This window comes from Balaenoptera musculus, chromosome X (genome assembly GCF_009873245.2).
Source record: "Balaenoptera musculus isolate JJ_BM4_2016_0621 chromosome X, mBalMus1.pri.v3, whole genome shotgun sequence".
NCBI classification, from domain to species: domain Eukaryota; kingdom Metazoa; phylum Chordata; class Mammalia; order Artiodactyla; family Balaenopteridae; genus Balaenoptera; species Balaenoptera musculus.
Window position 1 is genome coordinate 113,162,157 of NC_045806.1, and position 18,258 is coordinate 113,180,414.

Here is an 18,258-nt window from a genome sequence, read left to right on the forward strand (position 1 = left end):
GGTCCGGGAAGATCCCACATGCCGCGGACCAACTAAGTCCGTGCGCCACAACTACTGAGCCTGCGCTCTAGAGCCTGCGAGCCATAGCTACTGAGCCCATGTGCCACAACTACTGAAGCCTGTGCGCCTAGAGCCCATGCTCTGCAACAAGAAAAGCCACCACAATGACAAGCCCGCACACCGCAACAAAGAGTAGCCCCCACTCGCTGCAACTAGAGAAAAGCCTGCGCACAGCAACGAAGACCCAATGCAGCCAAAAATAAAAATAAATAAATAAAACCCATATTTTTTCCCCTAAACACTTCAATATGTATATCCATACAAAACAAAATGTGGTCTATCCATAAAATGGAAAATTATTCAGCAGTAAAATAGAAATGAAGTACTGATACATGCTACAACATAGATGAAGCTTGAAAACATCAGGCTTAATAAAAGAAACCAGACACAAAAGATCACATATTGTATGATTCCATTTATATGATATGTCCTGAATAGGCAAATGTATAGAGAAGAAAGTAGATCAGTGGTTGCTTAGGGTTGGTGGGGGAATTATAGGAAATGAGGAGTTACAGCTAAAGGGTTTGGTGTTTGTTTTGGGGGTGATGTAAGAATTCTATAATGGATTGCCATAATAGTAGTACAACTCTACATATATACTAAAAACTACTGACTTTTGGCATTCTACAAATGGGTGAATTGTATGATTTGTGAGTTATATCACAATAAAGCTGTTTGAAAAATCTAATTACTAGAACCAGAAGTCAAAGTCATGTTTAACAACTCCTTAATATTATGAGGCCTCAGTTTCAAAAGCTACCACTATTACAACGGAATCTGCATTGGAACTGTTCTTTGATTACTACCTGTTGCATCTCCTTCAGCACGAAATAAAACTTTTAAAATTCCTTTGTAGTATCAACAGAATCATGGAGGGAGTCCAAACTCTGTCTTACAGCAGATAATTTCAATTCAGCAGCCTGCTGTTATTCTCCACCTGTCTTTCCTCTTTTCCAAACAACTCCCTTTGTAATCACAACTTTGGTTTTTGGAGGCAATCCTTTTCTTTCTCATTCTCATTTAACCACATCCTTTCTCTTCCAAGTTGGTTTCTAATTCTCTCTATTTCTCAAGAATTTATCTACAATTGCCCTCTGCTAAGCCTTCCAGAACATCTTCAGATTCCTTTCTGTAAAGATTTCCTATGCAGTTGCTAAACAAATTCCTCTATCCCAACTCTTGGCCCAGTTAGAAATTACAACATTTTTGTGTTGTAGGCTTTAATTTTAGAAATTCCTTTTCCTTCTTTGTCCTGCTCATATGACCTTATTCAAAAATTGCAAGATCTTCTTCAAGTTTCTTCCACCTATAAAGTTGTTTGCTGCCCAGGATCACATCTTGATTCCTTGGGTGAATCGAGGTTGAAGTGTTTAGGGGAAAGAAAATGCCCTTTAGATTTTACATAGTTTCTCTTTTTTACTTAGTGCTTCAAACATATTAGCCAAGACATAACTATGGATGGGATCTGGGTGTTATGGGTTTAAATTATAAACCTTTACTTTAATTTTGTAGAGTTTTATAAAAGAAAACATGACTCAATGTATGCTTTTACCACTAACCATATTAACAATATGTAATGAAATTTGTTTTAAGTGAATTACAACTTGTCTTCCTGGAGTCTCTAGTCCTTTTCAAGAATTTTCTCTTTTCTTTGAAGCATATAAGCCATAATAGGTTATAAGGAAAATTGAAGAGATCATTATATTTATGTCCATATTCGTTCTAAACGGCTAACTATATAATCTACAGATAATTTCTATTGAAGACAATTACAAGGGATAACTTTGGCAGATTAATATTAAACTCCACACGGTTTAAAACCCTTACTATTTCAAATAAAAAGGAAAAAGAAAAGAAAAAGAAAATGCCGTTATCCGACCGTCCTCATTGGTTAGTGACTCAGCTGAAAGGTAAGCCTGGGACTTGTCCAGAAGCAACAGTGCTCTAACTTCCCCTTCATTGTCATAAAACATTCGGTTGACAATGCCTGCCCTCAGGAACAGAGCTTTGAAGGAATCATTCTGAAAGTGATTCTCTGGTGAAGCAAACATCTTTACTAGGTTTACAATCACAGATAGCGCACTGTGTCCTCTCGCACACCTCTGGGCAGCTTTACTTTGCAAATATGGATTGACCTTATCTTCTGAGAGTAATCCTCATTTGCATATAAAAAGGCTGACAGGTGATCCTTGTTTATTTTCCTCCCAGGCATGCAGAGCTCTGGTTCCCTAGCCTGAGTGGTTTCTCACACTGATTTCCAAAAGAGGTCAATTTCATCCCCACTGTACAACTGAGCTACATACAGTTTCTCCTCTTTGATTCATATGGATAACTTCTGTCCAAATGGCTCAACACTAGGTAAACACTGAAAAGTTGGAGACACTGACAACCCGAGATATTCGGGTTCTTAGAAAGAGGCCTTCTCCAGAGGGCTATGCTAAGCATTACAGAAGATATAAGACGAAACAAGGTTCCTCTCCTTCAGGGAAGCATAACGTAGTAGCAGAAACACGGGGTATGACAACAGGAGACCGAAATTGGTCTACAATCTGCCACCGGTAATCCAAGTGACCCTGCGGACATCGCGTCCTACATCTCAATTTTTTTATATGTCAAGGAGAAATATAAATGGAACCCACACCATAAGGTTAAAACCTACCTAACAAGAATAAAACAATAATAGCTGGGAAGGACGTGCCAGCGAACCAGACAAGGGTTTTAAAAATATAAGGGACTGTTATTCCTGACCTAGCGAGGGGTCTGACCAGGAGGACCAAAGGCCTCTTAACTTAAGGAGTCCCGGGACGAGCCTAGGGATGACTTTCGGGGTTGGTGGCCCTAACCAGGCGAACTTCCCGGTAGAAAGGGCCACCGACTGCCAGAACGCGACGCAGGAGTAATCTGGACGCCACTCCGCAAGTCGGGGGTCCGAGATCACGGCGTCGGGCGTCAGCAGTCTGCATCGTTCCCAGGCGACGAGACGCCTTCGGGGCGCCGCTAGGCCTCCCGCGGGCCCGAGACTCGGTGACCAGAACGCTTTTTTTTTTGCATCCGGGGCTAAACCCGGGACGGGAAGGACCCGCGAGACCGTTCCGGCGTGGCTGCGCTGCGACTCCCCAGGCGGAGGGACGGCGATGCTGGGCGTGGCTGTCACGGAGCCACCGGAAACGCATTCTTCCTTTTCCGGTTGGGGCCAGTCCACCGCCTGAGACCCCAAAATGGCGAGTTGGGGAAGGGTCTCGGGGCGTTAGAGCGCTCGGGCTGGAACCGAGCTGCCAACGCCCCGTGCTCCCGCCGCTCGCGGGGCCTCGCGCTTTCCCGACATCACCCCCGGGAGCGCGGGAACCGGACCCTCCTTCCTCCCCGTGGGGGCGGGAGGCGTGACGACGTCATAGCCGAGCCGAGAAAGAGGGAAGTGGCGTCCACGGAAGCCGGAGCTGGGTGGAGGTAACCGACAGGCTGCTTTTCCTTCTGGGTTTGGTCAGGAGGGCCCCCGAGAAATGCCGGCCGCACGCGCCAGCTGCGTGGCGGCGAGCGGGGGTGCGGGCGCGCAGCATTTTCCTTTTCGCGGTGGCGTCGCTGCCGGGCGGCGGGTCGGCCTGAGAGCCGGCGGGACCTGTTCTCAGCGAGGCCGGCACTCAGTCTCCTACAGCCACTTCTAACCTCCGGAAGCAACCTCTTTGTACCCTGTGTGCAGATATAACCCAGGGCTGCTGCCGAAGCACGCTCGGAGGCTGCCGGTGTGCTGAGAGCACGCGGGCGTCCTCGCGGTCGGTCCAGCCTTGTGGACCCACTTGTAGGTGTAGACGGGGGATGGGGCGTAAGGCCTACGAATGAGCCCAGCGAAACTTGCCCGTTTCCGCTGGCGTATGAGCATATCACTGGAGAAAGGGTTACTTCAGCTTCTGAGACATTAGTTTTGGCTGACAAAGAAAAACAGGAAGTGTCCCTGTACCTCCTGAGCCTGGACAGGCAGCAAGGAGCCAGCCAGATTATTTCTTTGAATACCGGTGGCATCCTTGAAAGAACTTTGTTGTTGTTTCCGCTGCATCACCTCCGAGAAAAGCAGACTCTCAAGGCCATCCTCAGCCTTGCTTAAAGATCTCTATGACCCTGAGGAAGTGTAAAGTCAAGAGAAGGCTTACGTTTACAAGGACCCTTCCTGTCTCTGAAGAACCTTAATCGTCACCGTTTCTCCTTTCCTTTTTTACAGTTTGACGTTTGGGTATCTTGTAGACAAAGCCAACTGTCAGTTTTTCCAGTAAAGTAAGCAAAAATTTTCAGACACAGGTACAAAGCCGCTCAGTGCCCTTTATAAGTCTTCCCAAAAAAACCAGTGTTGACGCCATCTGATTGCTTAGTGGGGAGATACTTGCTGAGAGGAATAAGGTTACTTTTTCTCTAATTACTTTACTTCTTTTCTGATGTGGCCACCTCAGTTTCCTTTCCAATATTAATATGATGGAAAAGAGAATATCAAATGTTCCATGAAGCAAAGACATCAGTCTCCATAAGAGGACGAAGGGGCAGAGAAGTTGTTTTCCCCCTGACTAAAGACAAAACACTGGGGTGATCTATTACAATTTAGAGAAAGTCAAATATGCCCCATTTGTAAAGGTGGGACAGGGGGGGCACACAGATTAAGTATTGGATGATATCAAAGCTCGTTTTAGTGAATGGGTGCCAGTTTTTTCACCCATCAACCTTAAAGAAAAAAGAAAAAGTGATCACCTGACATTTGTCTTCCCTGAGCCGTGCTTTGTTTCAAAGTTGGGTAACAAAGGAAAGGGGAAAAGCATGTCCTGAAGTAGTCTTGAGTCATTCTGAGTGGCAGTTGATTTTAAAGGCGAGGCAGGACAGGAACTTTTCTGTTCGTTCTTCTCTGATAACTATAAATAGCAAGTAAATATGTGTCATGTGGCTTTCTTCTTGACGTGTACTTTTTTTTTCTACCCTCCCTCAGTGACCTTGGGGAGAAGATCCACTCATTGGTTTTGTACCAAGCCTGACAAGGCCTCAGTTGTCAAAGGTGGCCCAGGAGGATATCACACATAGGAGTAAAACTATTCCTAGAGCAAATGATGATGAGTGATCTGAACGTGAATGCATGCTTGTACCCACACGTGGAGGCTTTGTGGGAGACTAAGGGGTCTGTGAAAGAGAGCTCCAGTCAGAGTAAGAAATCCAGCCCACAGATGGACAGTCTTGGTCCTGAGAGCGCTCGCCAGCACTTCCGGAGCTTCTATTATCTTGAAGCACCTGGACCACTTGAGGCTGTCAGCCAACTGCAGGAATTATGCCATCAGTGGCTGAGGCCAGAGATCCACTCAAAAGAGCAGATCTTGGAATTGCTGGTGCTAGAGCAGTTCCTGACCATTCTGCCCAGGGATATCCAGAACTGGGTGCAGAAGTATCATCCACAGAGCATCAGAGAGGCTGTGGCCCTGGTAGACCGTTTTCAGAAAGAACCTGGTGGAATAAGTAATGAGGTGAGCGGAAAGATTCCTTACGTGTACACTGAAATAGGGTAAAGGTCCGGGGCGGGGGCTGCTAATTGGAGAATGGGATGGATTAGGTCACTCTTCTGTTGTTGCTTTAGAACAGCTAAGTGCGATCTGAAATCACAGACTTGCAGCGACAGTCAGCCTCCAGGTTTCGCAGTTCCTGGGAGTCTTACCTGGCCTTCGAGAAAAGAAATGCATTTTGCCCTCTTCAGGGCCAGGGTGAATTGAGGGTGGTGGGCCTGGTCTAGCATGGCCGAGGAGACAGGACTTAGCAACAGAGAAATTAAAGGCAAGAAAGACTTGGGGAAGGAGAAGAAAACCTGAAAGCGTGGACAGCATTTAGAGATCAAAGGCAAGCGAGGGTAGCAACCAAAGTATAAATCAAACATCTCTGGGGAGACTGCAGAGGAAGAGAAGAGATAGAAAGAAAAAAGGGAAACAGGGATACGGAAAGAAGAAAAGTGCCAACAGAAAAGTGGAGAGAAAGTGCTGAGGGGTGGTGCCCTCTGTGGTGGGGACACACATCTCAGGGCCAGGAGGAAAGAGCCCTGTGGCCTCCCTCAGTGCTCGGCCTTGGCCTTGCTGGTGAGTGGGGAACCAAGGTCTGTCCTTGGGAGATGGCAGCACACTTCCTTTCCTCGAGAGTCCACCTTGAGGAACACAGGCATCTTATTACAGCTGAAGCATATGGAGGAAAGTTAGGGTCCAACTCTTCCCCCAGTTTTTCCCTCTACTGCATCCCCTTTCTCCATGAAATCGTTCCCTGGGCATGGGAGGATTGGAAAATCTGACTGACAGGAAAACCTTTTTTATTCGCGTTCTCATTTTTTTAGAGAAAACTAGAAGATACAAATCCACTAGGTCAAGGATCCAAGTCTAGAAAGCAAGAGAGTGGAGGCAGCGAGAGGACAGGCAGCCTACCCCACCCTGCTCGTGGCCTGAGCTGTGGCCATCTGTGGAGGGCCGGAGGCCGGCAGCGGTCGCAGCTTCTCTCATTTTAGCCTAATCTTCCTAGATCACGTGTATAGTTCCTTGTGAGAAAACCATGGTGCAGTATCTCTTCGTTTTTAAAAATGACTTCCTTTAACGTTACACGCTCCCCAAACCTGGGCTCTAGTCTTGTTTGTTCCTCCACCACCACCCCAAAACCAAAAGTTCTTTGCTAATGAGGATGGGGATTATTTCTAGGTCACAGCCCATGAGCTGGGAAAGGAGACATTGCTCTTGGGAGGAACAGCAGTGGCCCCAGGCTTTCAGTGGAAGCCAGCAGAGCCCCAACCAATGGATGTGTTCCAGAAAGAATGTTGGAATACATACTGGGTACTGCAAGAACAGCTGGGCTGGAATACTCAGAAAGAAACCCAGCTTTTATGTGGAAGAGGTGAGGAGCTTCATAATAATTCTCTTCTCCTGGGAGCTGTGGTAGTAATTGGTTCAGCTAGAATGTCACAGGAATTTTCCAGCTGCCCAGCCCTGCTGGCAGTTAGGATGTCTCTGGCGGGAGTATAGTAGGCCAGTGGTGGGTGAAGGTGAGGGTCATTCTGTGGTACAGAAACATCCAAATCACAGAACCCTGGTATTCACAATGTGGACCTTGCTCCTTAGAAATTTGAGAGGAGAGAGGAAGATAGAGCAGGGACAGGCAGGGTCATCTCACCTTTACAAGTTAGAGGAGAAATTGGGATCAGAAATGGGCTGTCATTGGCAGAATGGGAAGAAAATTGTACACCAGGAAAAAAGTAATGAAAGAAATCTCCCACATTTCCTACCATACACTGGAGGACCTGAGGCTTTCATTTTCAAACACCTCTAATTCTTGCCCAGCTCAGCGAAGAATTTAGTTTATGAGAGGAAAAACATAATGGATTTCCTTTTATTTCATGAAATCTGTGGAAAGAGTCAACTGGGAACCAGCTCTGTGGAGTGGTGGATATTTGGTTCTTGTTTGCAAGGAGAAGGCCACTTCTGGCACAGCACACCACACACACACACACACACACACACACACACACACACACACACGCACACGAAGGTGAGCCATCTTTACCAAAGGAGTCCTATATTGTAGAAATTGGCTCAGGGTATTCATAAATAGAAAAGAGAGAAATTTTTTTCTGGTTCTTTTCCCCCCACAGCTGTGCCTGCTCAACAGATTCTAGACTTTTTTGAGCAGACAAGCACCCCAAGCTGGAAGACGGCATTTGAGCTCATCCTGCCTGAGTCCCAGGTGAGCTGTACTTTCCAGCTTTTCCAGGCAGCCTGAACGTGGCTTTGTCTGCTTTTCTCTGCTACCCATGACCCACCGTACCCGGCAGGTGCTCTGAGGTTCGTTAGCCCCAGGTGTTCTCTAGGCAACTAGGCTTGGCCCTGTGGGAATTGGGCACCTCCCAAGCTGTGTACTGATCTCTTTGGTGCCTTCCTTTTCTTCCTTCATCTCACTTCTTTTCCCTTAAATCTTATACTCTTACCATCTTCAGTGACTGGCCTCCCGTGTCATTCGGAGATGAGTGATAGGACGGCTTCTGTCGTGGCAAGTACTGAGCTACAACTTATTCTCTTCTTTAGAGTCCGTTGACATTTGAAGATGTGGCCTTGTTTTTTACCGATGAAGAATGGCAATTACTGGATCCTTCTCAGAAGATCCTCTACAATAATGTAATGCAGGAAAACTATGCGACTGTCACCTCTCTAGGTAAAGATTCTTCCTTTCCTTTGTGTAGAACTTGTGTAATCTGTCCCGTCCTCAGTTCATGGAAAATGAACTCCTGTGAGAGAGTCCCAGTGTTCCAGTGGCGGGTTGGTTCTCAGCTTGATGGTGTGGGGAAAAGGAAAGGCATATCCAGACCACCCGGAGAGCTTTTTACGTATACATGTCTCACTTCTTTATTCTAGGTAGAGTTCTTGATCTCTCATACTCCTGCCCCGCCCTGCAAACCCACTCTTCCATATCTTCTCCATGTCAGTAGCGGGCACCATGACTTACCCAGTTGCTCAGGCCCAAAACCTCTCAGTTATCCTTTATTCTGGTCTTTTTGTTATACCCCCGAGCCGATCTGTCAGCAAGTGCCCTGAGCTCTGTCTTCAGAATAGGTTCTGCAATGCCGTTGGAGTATCCTATACTCCAGTATAAGATAAAAAAGTTTTTAACAAAAGGTGCTGAGTACAACCACGTCTCAACCTCTTCTGCTCTCACCATCTGGTCTAAGCCACCTCATCTCTAAGCAGGTCTGCTGGAATACCACTGGACTCCCCGCCCCCTCCACGTCGTTTCCATCTGTCCTCCTTATAGGTTTAGTTCTTCGCTTCCTCATTGCATATCCACCTACAACCACAGTAGAGTATAAAGAAGATGTGGAATCTAAGATTCTGCCCATTTAAATGTTGGGAGTAAATAAAAGTAGAAAAGAGTCATTCACTTTTCCTGAAAATAGTCTGGAATTAAGATGGCAGTCCATGACCTCAAAGTTTTATTCTCAGAACATTATCGTTGCACCCTAAACTTAAAGCGATCTGTTTAGCACAAGGGCAAGAACCATAGACCCGAGGTCCCCAAGAGTTCAAGGACAGTCTTGGAGAGTCTCCTTGAGGTAAGTGTATACATAGGAAGAGGAGAAGATTCCTTGATAGGAACCTTCATAGGAGCTTAACATTTTTAAGATTTTGTTCCTGTATTTTTTTAATTAAACTTTTTATTGAGTTAATTGTAGATTCATATGCATATTTAAAACGTAATACAAAGAGAACCCATGTACACTTTACCCATTTTCCCTCAATGATAACTTTTGCGAAAGTATATAATATCACAACCATGATATTAATACTGTATAGTCCACTGACCTTATTCATGTTTCCGTTTTTCCTTGTATGTGTGTGTATTTCTATAAAGTTTTATCACATGTGGAGGTTTGTGTATTCACCACCACAATCGAGATACTGGATAGTTACATAACCACAAGGAGCCCTCCTGTTGCCCTTTTATAACCACACACACTTCCCTCCCACATCCCACCCCATCACCAACCTGTGCCAACCACTGATCTGTTCTACAGTTTTTAAATTTTGCCATTTCAAAAATGTTATATGAATAGAGTCATGCAGTATGTAGCTTTGGGGGATTAACTTTTCTCATTCAGAATAAGTCCCTGGAAATTCATCTTAGCTATTGCGTGTATCGGTAGTTCAGATGAACTGCTGAGAAGCATTCCATGATATTGATATACCACAATTTGTTTAACCATTCACCCATCGAAAGGTATTTTTGCTGTCTTCAGTTTTTGGCTATTGCGAATAAAGCTGCCGTGAACATTCACGTACAGGATTTTGTGTAGAGATAAGTTTTCGTTTCTCTGGGATAAATGCCTTGAAGGGTGCAATTGCTGGTTCATATGGTAATTACATGTTTAATGCCAAACTGTTTTTCAAAGTGGCTGTACCATCTTACATTCTCAGCCAGCAATGGATGTGATCCAGTTTCTCCACATTCTTGCCATTGTTTAGTAGTATCACCATTTTTAAAAAATGCTTTTTTTGCCTTTCTGCTAAGTATGTAGTGTTATCTCATTGTGCTTTGGATTTGCATTTCCCTAATAGCTAATGATGTTTTGTAGCTTTTCATGTGCTTATTTGCTATCTCTATGTTATCTTCAGTGAAATGGCTTTTGCCCATATTTTAATTAAGTTGTTTTTTAACTGTTGAGTTTTGAGAGTTCTTTATAGACTGTAGATTCCAGTGCTTTCTTGGATATGTGGTTTGCAAGGAGTTTCCCCAAGGCTGTGTATTTTTCTTTTTATCCTCTTCCCATGGGCTTCCACAGAGTAAAAGTTTTGAATTGTGATAACCAATTTTTTATTTTTTCCTTTTACAGATTGTATTCTTGTTATCAAGGCTAGCAGTCTGACTAGCTATAGATCCCGAAAATTTCCTATGTTTTTCCTAAAAGTTTTATAATTTTACATTTAAGTCCATGATTCTTATTGAGTTGATTATTATATAAGGTATGAAGTTTAGGTTGAAGTTCATTTTTTCGCCTATGGAGGTCCAGTTGCTTCAGCCTCGTTTGTTGAAAAGACTGGCCTTCCTCCACTGAATTGCTTTTGCACTTTTGTCAAAGATCAGTTGGGCATATTTGTGTACATCTATTTTGTTCCATCGAGCTATGTGTCTATCCCTCTGCCAGTATTGCACTGTCTTGATTACTGTAGCTATACAATTTAGGAAGCCTTAATATCTATCAGGTAGAGTGATTCTTCCCACTTTATTCTTTTGTCAAGATAAAATTTTATTTTAGCTATTCTAGGGCCTGTTGCTTTCCATGTAAATTTTAGAATAAGCTCATCTATGTCTAAAATAAACTTTGTTGGAATTTTGCTAGAAATTACATTAAACCTATATATTAATTTGAGGGGGATTGATATCTTTACTATGTTGATCTTTCTAATCAGTGAACACAGTATGTCTATTTATTCGGGTCTTCTTTGACTTCTTTCATCAGCTTTTTGTAATTTTCAGTGTACGGATCTTCTGCATGTTTGTTACGTGTATGTAGAAGCTAATTTTCATTGGAGAAATTGTAAATGGTATTATTTTAAATTTGGTTTCTGCATGTTCGTTGTTTTTGTATAGGCGTGCCACTAATTTTGTTTTGTTCTTTTATCCTGTGACCCTACTGAACTCACTTATTAGTTCTAAGAAGTTTTTTTGGTAGATTTCTTGGGATTTTTACACATAGATTTTTACACATAAGACAGTCTTTGTCTTACCTTGTTGCAGTAGCGCCAACTTCTGGTACTTTGTTGAATAAGAGTGGTGAGAGCCGACTTCTTGCCTTATTCCCAACTTTATCATAAAAAGTTTAAGCCTTTCACTATTACCTATGATGTTAGTACAGGTTTTTTTGTTGATACTCTTATCAAGTCGATATAATTCCTTATTTTCTGAGTGTTTTTTATCGTGAATGGATGTGGGATTTGTCAAATACTTTTCTGTGTCAGTTAATGGGATTATGATCTTTCGAAGCTTGTTGATATGGTAGGTTATGTTGATTTTTTTTTAATTTAATTTATTTATTTTTGGCTGTGTTGGGTCTTCGTTTCTGTGCGAGGGCTTTCTCCAGTTGCGGCAAGCGGGGGCCACTCTTCATCGCGGTGTGCGGGCCTCTCACTGTCGCGGCCTCTCTTGTTGCGGAGCACAGGCTCCAGACGCGCAGACTCAGTAGTTGTGGCTCACGGGCCTAGTTGCTCCATGGCATGTGGGATCTTCCCAGACCAGGGCTCAAACCCGTGTCCCCTGCATTAGCAGGCAGATTCTCAACCACTGCGCCACCAGGGAAGCCCCGGTTATGTTGATTGATTTCAAATGTTGAACCAGCTTTGCATACCTGCAGTAAATCCTACTTGATCATGGTATATAATTCTTACTTATTGTTGCATTCAGTTTGCCAGTATTTTGTTGAGGATTGTTGTATTTAAGTTCATGGGAGATGTTAGTCTGTAGTTTTCTTTTTTAGTACTGTCTTTGTATGATTTTGCTGTCAGGGTAATTACTGGCCTTATAAAATGATTTGGGTAGTATTTCTTCTTCTTCTCTTTTCTGGAAGAGATTATATAAAAGTGGTGTTAATTCTATAAATATTTGGTAGAATTCTCCAGTAACACTATATGAACCTGGAGATGTCTTTTTTAGCAGCTTTTAAATTATGAATTCAATTTCTCTAATGGTCAGAGTGCTATTCAGAGTATCTATTTCATATTGGTTGAATTCTGGTAGTTTGTGGATTTTGAGAAATTGGCCCATTTTTCCAAACTTTTAAAATTCATGAACATAAGTTGTTTATAGTATTCCCTTATTATCTTTTTAACTGCTGCAGAATGTGTAGAGATATACCCAGTTTCCTTCTTGACACTGATGGTTTGTATCTTCTCTATTATTTTTGTCAGTGTTGATATAGGTTTATCAATTTTATTTTCTTTAAGAATAAGCTTTTTGTTTGATTGTGATTTCTTCTGTGATCTTTATTATTCCTTTCTTCAACTTGTTTTAATTTTATTTTTCTTTTTTTCTAGTTTCTTGAGTTAGGAACTTAGATTATTTATTTGAGACCTTTCCTCTTTTTTATTGTAAGCATTTAGGGCTATACATTTTCCTCTGAGCATTCCCTTAGCTGCATTCCACATATTTTGATATATTTTAATTTCATTTTCATTTAACTATGTATTTTTAAATTTCCCTTGAGACTTTCTCTTTGAATCATGGATTATTTAGCAGTATACTGTTTCATTTCCATATATTTTTAGATTTTTCTGTTGTCTTTCTGGTTTTGATTTCTAGTCTGATTCCATTTTTGTCAGATTGCCTTTTCTCACTCAAGCTGTGATTTTTTTTTTTGGTTCTAGGTGTGATGTGTTATTTTTTTTATTGCATCCTGATCATTTTGTCCATTATGTTAGGAGAGTCTGGGTCCTATTTAAATATTTTATTTTAATGGGCAGTCACTCTGTTTTAATTTAGCACACAGGTTCTTTCCTACTTTTGTGGAGTATGTGTCTAGTGACAGTTTAATTTTCAGAGCCTTTATAGTGTTATTTTGGTTTCCTTGGTTTATATGGTACTACTAGGGTTCCCTTCCGTCCCCACTGGTGCTGCCTGATGGTGAGGAAGATATTTACCTAGGCCAGAGTGTCTCTCAGTGGGAATCTCTGACATATAGGGATGAAGAGGCTTCCTGGGCCTGGCCACTTGTGGCTAGGTCCCTCTTGCTAGTTCTGCATGCTTAATTTGGTGTCTCCTCACTGGGGTTCTAGTGTTGTCAGAAGGTTTCCCATTCAGATTTGGGAAGGAATAAGCCCATCCAGGTAGCCTTCTGTTGCTAGGTTGAGGTTTGGAAAACACTAGATCTGGTTTGCCTTCTTTTTTGGGTGTGGAGATGTAAGACACCTGCTGTGTTACTCTTGTAGTTCTGGGGTCCCAAACCATTTTGCCTTCTTTTTACCACTTTTTAGAATTCTCTGATCATTGTGTCTTGCATTCTTGAATGGGTTTGTTGTTGTGCCTAGCAAGGAGGATCAGGGAGAAATGGGCCTATGCCGTTTTGTCCAGATTGGACCAGAAATCACTTGTTCTTGTATTTTTTAAAAGCTGTCATCATTGATTTTTCTTTTCATTCCTACAGTTTTCTTGTTCTGGGATCAGATGTCTGATTCTTCTGTTTATTCCAACAGGGTTAAAGCTCAAAAATGACACTGGAAGTGAGCAACGTGTATCTCTTTCTACATTAGAAATACAAGCATCAGGACGCAAAGTATTAAGAAAGGCCAGAATGAAAGTTGCCCAGAAAACAACGGGCAAAGAAAATCATGGTGGTACACACAGGGTACGGAAACGGCATCGAGCTTTTCCAGGGAAGAAAAGAAAGAAACTTACAACTTGCAGACAAGAGCTTCCAAAACGTATGGATCTTCATGGGAAAGGCCATGCAGGAGAGAAGCCTTTTAAATGTCAGGAATGTGGGAAAAGCTTCAGAGTTAGCTCTGACCTAATTAAGCACCAGAGAATTCACACTGAAGAGAAACCCTATAAATGTCAACAGTGTGATAAGAGGTTTAGGTGGAGTTCAGATCTTAATAAGCACTTACTGGCACACCAAGGAATAAAACCATATAGATGCTCATGGTGTGGGAAAAGCTTCAGTCATAACACAAATCTACACACCCACCTAAGAATTCACACAGGAGAAAAACCCTTTAAATGTTATGAATGTGGGAAAAGGTTCATTCAGAACTCCCACCTTATTAAACACCAGAGAACCCACACAGGTGAGCAGCCTTATACTTGTAGCATATGCAGGAGAAATTTTAGCAGGCGGTCAAGCCTTCTTAGACACCAGAAACTCCACAGGAGAAGGGAGTCGTGTCCAGTGTCTCCAGTCTGAAGAAAGCAGCTAGAGCTTGACACTAGAGGTGATGAAAGAATACAAAATGATGAGGCACCCAGTGATAGGAATCTATCATCAGCAAAATTTGGGAGGGGCATATGTCATGTTTCACAAAAAGGAATCTAAAGTCTGTTTTATTCAGCATTGTATCCTCAGTGTCTGGCACAAGACTGATGCATAATGACTTCTTTATAAATAAAAGAGTGAAATAGTTCTCATATATCTAAAGTTGCCTGTCTGTCTATTTCTATCTGTATCTGTCTGGTTACTCAGCTTCCCCACCCTCCGTGATCTAAATTCTTCAGGTATCAGGTGCTCAGCAAATACGTGATGGCCATGAGTCCTACTCCCATTCTTTCTCAGGAGAGACGGAAAATAAGAGTATTCAGGTCCTCTGAAGGGAGCTCAGAGAGAATTACTAAGTTCGAGGCAGTTTCTGTGGCTACCATTCTGTCTACATGAACAACCAAGCCAGGGTTCAGGGAACTTCATTCTGGAACAGGAAGAGAGGGTTCAGTGTTTGCCCTGGGAGAAGTACCCCCATTCTAGTTGCCTCTCTCCTGAGCACCCACTACTGCAGTGTTTTCTGTCAAGGAATTCCAAGCAGCAAGCAGAGGCCTGAATGCCAGCACAGACCTAGGGACCCTGGAAGCACTTGATATCTTTCTTCCTGCTGATCCTCTCAGCACTGAGGTATTTAGAATGAAATGATAAGGGAGGTGGTCAGGGCCCTCATCCAGGTATCTAGAAGGCAGAGGGCGGTGGTGAATGGCCTTCTTTTGACTCTCACTGTGTGGACTGCAAGGCTTTCAAGTTGATGCCACCCTGCCCAGGACCTAACAGGAGGCCGATTTCAGCCGTAGCCCCGTACACATGGATGCTTTGCAGGAAGGTCTGGAGATACTGCAAACTGATTTACTAGAGTGGTAAGGAGAGCCACGTGGCCTCATGGCCTCGTAGCCTCGGTGAACATTGGATGTGAGGAGGGAGTGTCCAGTCAGAGCAGGGTGAGGCCTGTGACTTAGAGTGATGGCTCAGTGAGAGCCAGGTCAGACAGAAACTGATTTGGTCATGTTGGTGGTTCCTCTTCCTTCTCCATTGGCCTCAGGGAGCGCAGTTGGCCCTCTATCCACAGGTTCCACATGCACAGATTCAACCAACCACGGATCAGAAAAATTCCAGAAACTTAGGAAAGGTAAAACATGAACTTGCTGCATGCTGGCAACTATTTACATAGCATTTACATTGTACTAGGTATTGTAAGTAATCTCGAGGTGATTTAAAGTATATGGGAAGATGTGTGTAGGTTATATGTAAATACTGCGCCATTTTACGTAAGGGACTTAAGCATCCTCAGATTTTGGTAGCTGCAGGGGGTCCTAGAACCAATCCCCTGCGGGAGAGACAACTGTATCTCCTGAGAAGACAATGTGATGTCAAGGGAAGGGCAGGGAAGTTGGAAGACATGGGTTTATACCTGTGTCAGATCCTAGTTTAGGATGTTGGTCAAGCCATTTATATACTTATTATTTCATAAAATTTTACTTTTTAAATGAAAACGGCATGTTGTTTCATATGAGATTTAAACATCAGACAAAATTCCATTGTTTCCATGTTACCCAGAGATGACCAACGTTCACTTTTTTAGAATAGGTGTCTTCAGATAATTTTTCTTTTTTTTTCTTCTTTTTTTTTTGGCCACACCGCGCGGCACGCGGGATCTTAGCTCCCCAACCAGGGGTGGAACCCGGGCCCCGGCAGTGAGAGCGCGGAGTCTTAACCACTGGACCACCAGGGAATTCCCCAGATAATTTTTCCATGAAGTCTCCTTTCTAAGCTTGTTTACATGTTTATAAAATGGAGATAGTGTTTCCTTCCTATCAGGGCTGCTGTGAGAATTAAAAGAGACTGGTGAGCATGCCTAACACTGACTGGTTACAGGAGATGGTCCATAAACATTTGGAACATTCTTCCTTCATCTTTCATCTAGTTGTTTTAAAAAATCAACTCTGTCTACTTATTCAGCTTTTAAGCATCCTTACTGAGTTTTCCATCATTTCCAGCTGTTTTTAAAGCTGGCTCATGGTGGTCAGAAGGGTAGCCTTCTGGTGTGACATTCCTTTCTAGAGATGCTCCTCTCTAGTCAGTGGTAAACAATAAGCTAATGTCCCCATTCAGCTAGATACACTGCTAATGAGTAACAACCACAATATTTTAGATTCCTTCAACTTGAGATGCTTGAAAAAGGAGGGCAAGTGATGGCTAGGGGTAGAATTTTTGTGGACAGTATTTACACTATTAAGTGTATCCTCAAACTCAATGAGAGGTGACTGTAGAGCGGCCACTAAAAAGAATGAAAGAGCTAATCTCACAGGAGGAAGTGACCTGGAAGGAAAGGAGCCCATTATACTGCAAAAGGCTTGGAGAAGGACTGCCCTGCCATCCCTTCCAGATCTCTCTGGGATTGTGCCCTTGGAACTAAGGGGAAATTCAGCTTCCTGCAGAGGACACTCTCCGTGTGAATCCATGTTTGGTAGCACCCTAGATAGCTGCTATCATGCTGCCATGCAAAGGACATTTATTTGTGTAGCTTTTTTTTTTTTTTTAGCCGCGACACGTGGCTTGCGGGATCTTAATTCCCTGACCAGGGATCTAACCTGCGCCCCCCTGCAGTGGAAGCACGGAGTCCTAACAACTGGACCGCCAGGGAATTCCCTGTTTAGCATTTAGAAAGAAGAGATGGACTCAAAAGTTGAAGGAAGTACTGCGTGGATGGAGCCCGCAGTTACTGCCCCTTCATGAGATTCAGCAAAGTTCCTGAAAACGGGTCAGCAAAAGGGCACTCTGTTTTCCCAAAGCTGCCATCCCCAGTTACAACACCTTTTAGCTTCAGAGCTCATCTTCCAGGTCCTTGTCTATGCTGACCTTCCCAGGAGAGGTCAGAAGCAGGGAACATGGGTCCTGTTTTAGAGAGAAATTTTTTTTAAGGCAAGTGGCAGGAAGACCTTTAGATGTGAATGGGCAGAAACAGGAAAAGAATCGAGGATTCCTGGTTCCAAGTTCAGATACTCCACCGCCCTTTGAACACAGGGGCTCCAGGAAGAATGGACATTCTTGTCCCAGCTGTTGTGGAACAGGATGTAGAAGTTGGGGGTCCTAGCTGACTCATTAGTACCTCTTCTGCCACAGCCTCGCAGGGGCTCCTTGCTCATGCATCCTGACCACTCACATCAGCCCTCATCGTCTGAGACAAAGGAGAGGCGTGGGCACTAAGGAAAGAAATGGCAGGAGGGAATGGAGGGGAGATGTCATTCTGCTTCACACTCACCCGCCACCTCCCCAGCGGGTGACTGAAAGACGAGAACTCTGATGCTTTTCTGAGGACACAACAGGAAGACATCACACAAAAGCCCAGGGGCTGGAGACACAGGCTGGATATTCACTCAGGGGACAGAATGGAGAGGCAGAACACTCCAACTTCAGATCCCACAGGCGGAGACGGCACTGAGGAGGCGAAAGCTGACCTGAGCCAGGTGCGAGGGGTGTGGGCGCCTATCCCCACCCCTGTGCTCCGGCCCTCAGCAAGTGAGGGACATCAGGGAAAAGATGGGCTGAGCAAAGAGGATGAGAAAGGAGCCGGGAGAGCAGAGGCCAGCGGTCCTCTTGCACTCTGATCGGTCTGCATTGTGATGCCCGAGGTTGGCAGTCAGGGGTCGGGGAGCAGGGGCTGCTGCCCGCTGTGGCCGAGACGCCAGGGCGTGTCC

At 43.8% G+C, this 18,258-nt stretch overlaps 1 protein-coding gene across 6 annotated transcripts; it reads left to right on the plus strand.

Annotated features, from left to right (window-relative positions):
- The first annotated feature begins 3,229 nt into the window (after nt 1-3,229).
- ZNF75D (zinc finger protein 75D) lies at nt 3,230-14,719 on the plus strand. 6 transcript variants are annotated; one of them, XM_036840395.1, is made up of 6 exons: nt 3,230-3,507; nt 5,024-5,549; nt 6,753-6,945; nt 7,700-7,791; nt 8,130-8,256; nt 13,782-14,719. In XM_036840395.1, the coding sequence occupies exons 2-6, from the start codon at nt 5,139-5,141 to the stop codon at nt 14,489-14,491; spliced, it is 1,533 nt and encodes a 510-aa protein (XP_036696290.1). In that variant the 5' UTR covers nt 3,230-3,507; nt 5,024-5,138; the 3' UTR covers nt 14,492-14,719. The 6 variants fall into 6 exon arrangements, with proteins under 6 accessions (XP_036696290.1, XP_036696291.1, XP_036696293.1 ...); XM_036840398.1 differs by lacking the exon at nt 5,024-5,549 and having other exon boundaries at nt 3,233-3,507; nt 13,782-14,716; XM_036840396.1 differs by lacking the exons at nt 6,753-6,945; nt 7,700-7,791 and having other exon boundaries at nt 3,232-3,507; nt 13,782-14,716.
- Nucleotides 14,720-18,258: the final 3,539 nt, after the last annotated feature.

Bases quoted from the DNA above. Each gene is read 5' to 3' on its own strand.
- ZNF75D (XM_036840395.1), top strand. From the start codon at position 5,139: ATGATGATGAGTGATCTGAACGTGAATGCATGCTTGTACCCACACGTG. The intron at 6,946-7,699 runs GTGAGGAGCTTC...TTCCCCCCACAG, and splicing joins CCAGCTTTTATGTGGAAGAG to CTGTGCCTGCTCAACAGATT. The intron at 7,792-8,129 runs GTGAGCTGTACT...TCTCTTCTTTAG, and splicing joins TCATCCTGCCTGAGTCCCAG to AGTCCGTTGACATTTGAAGA.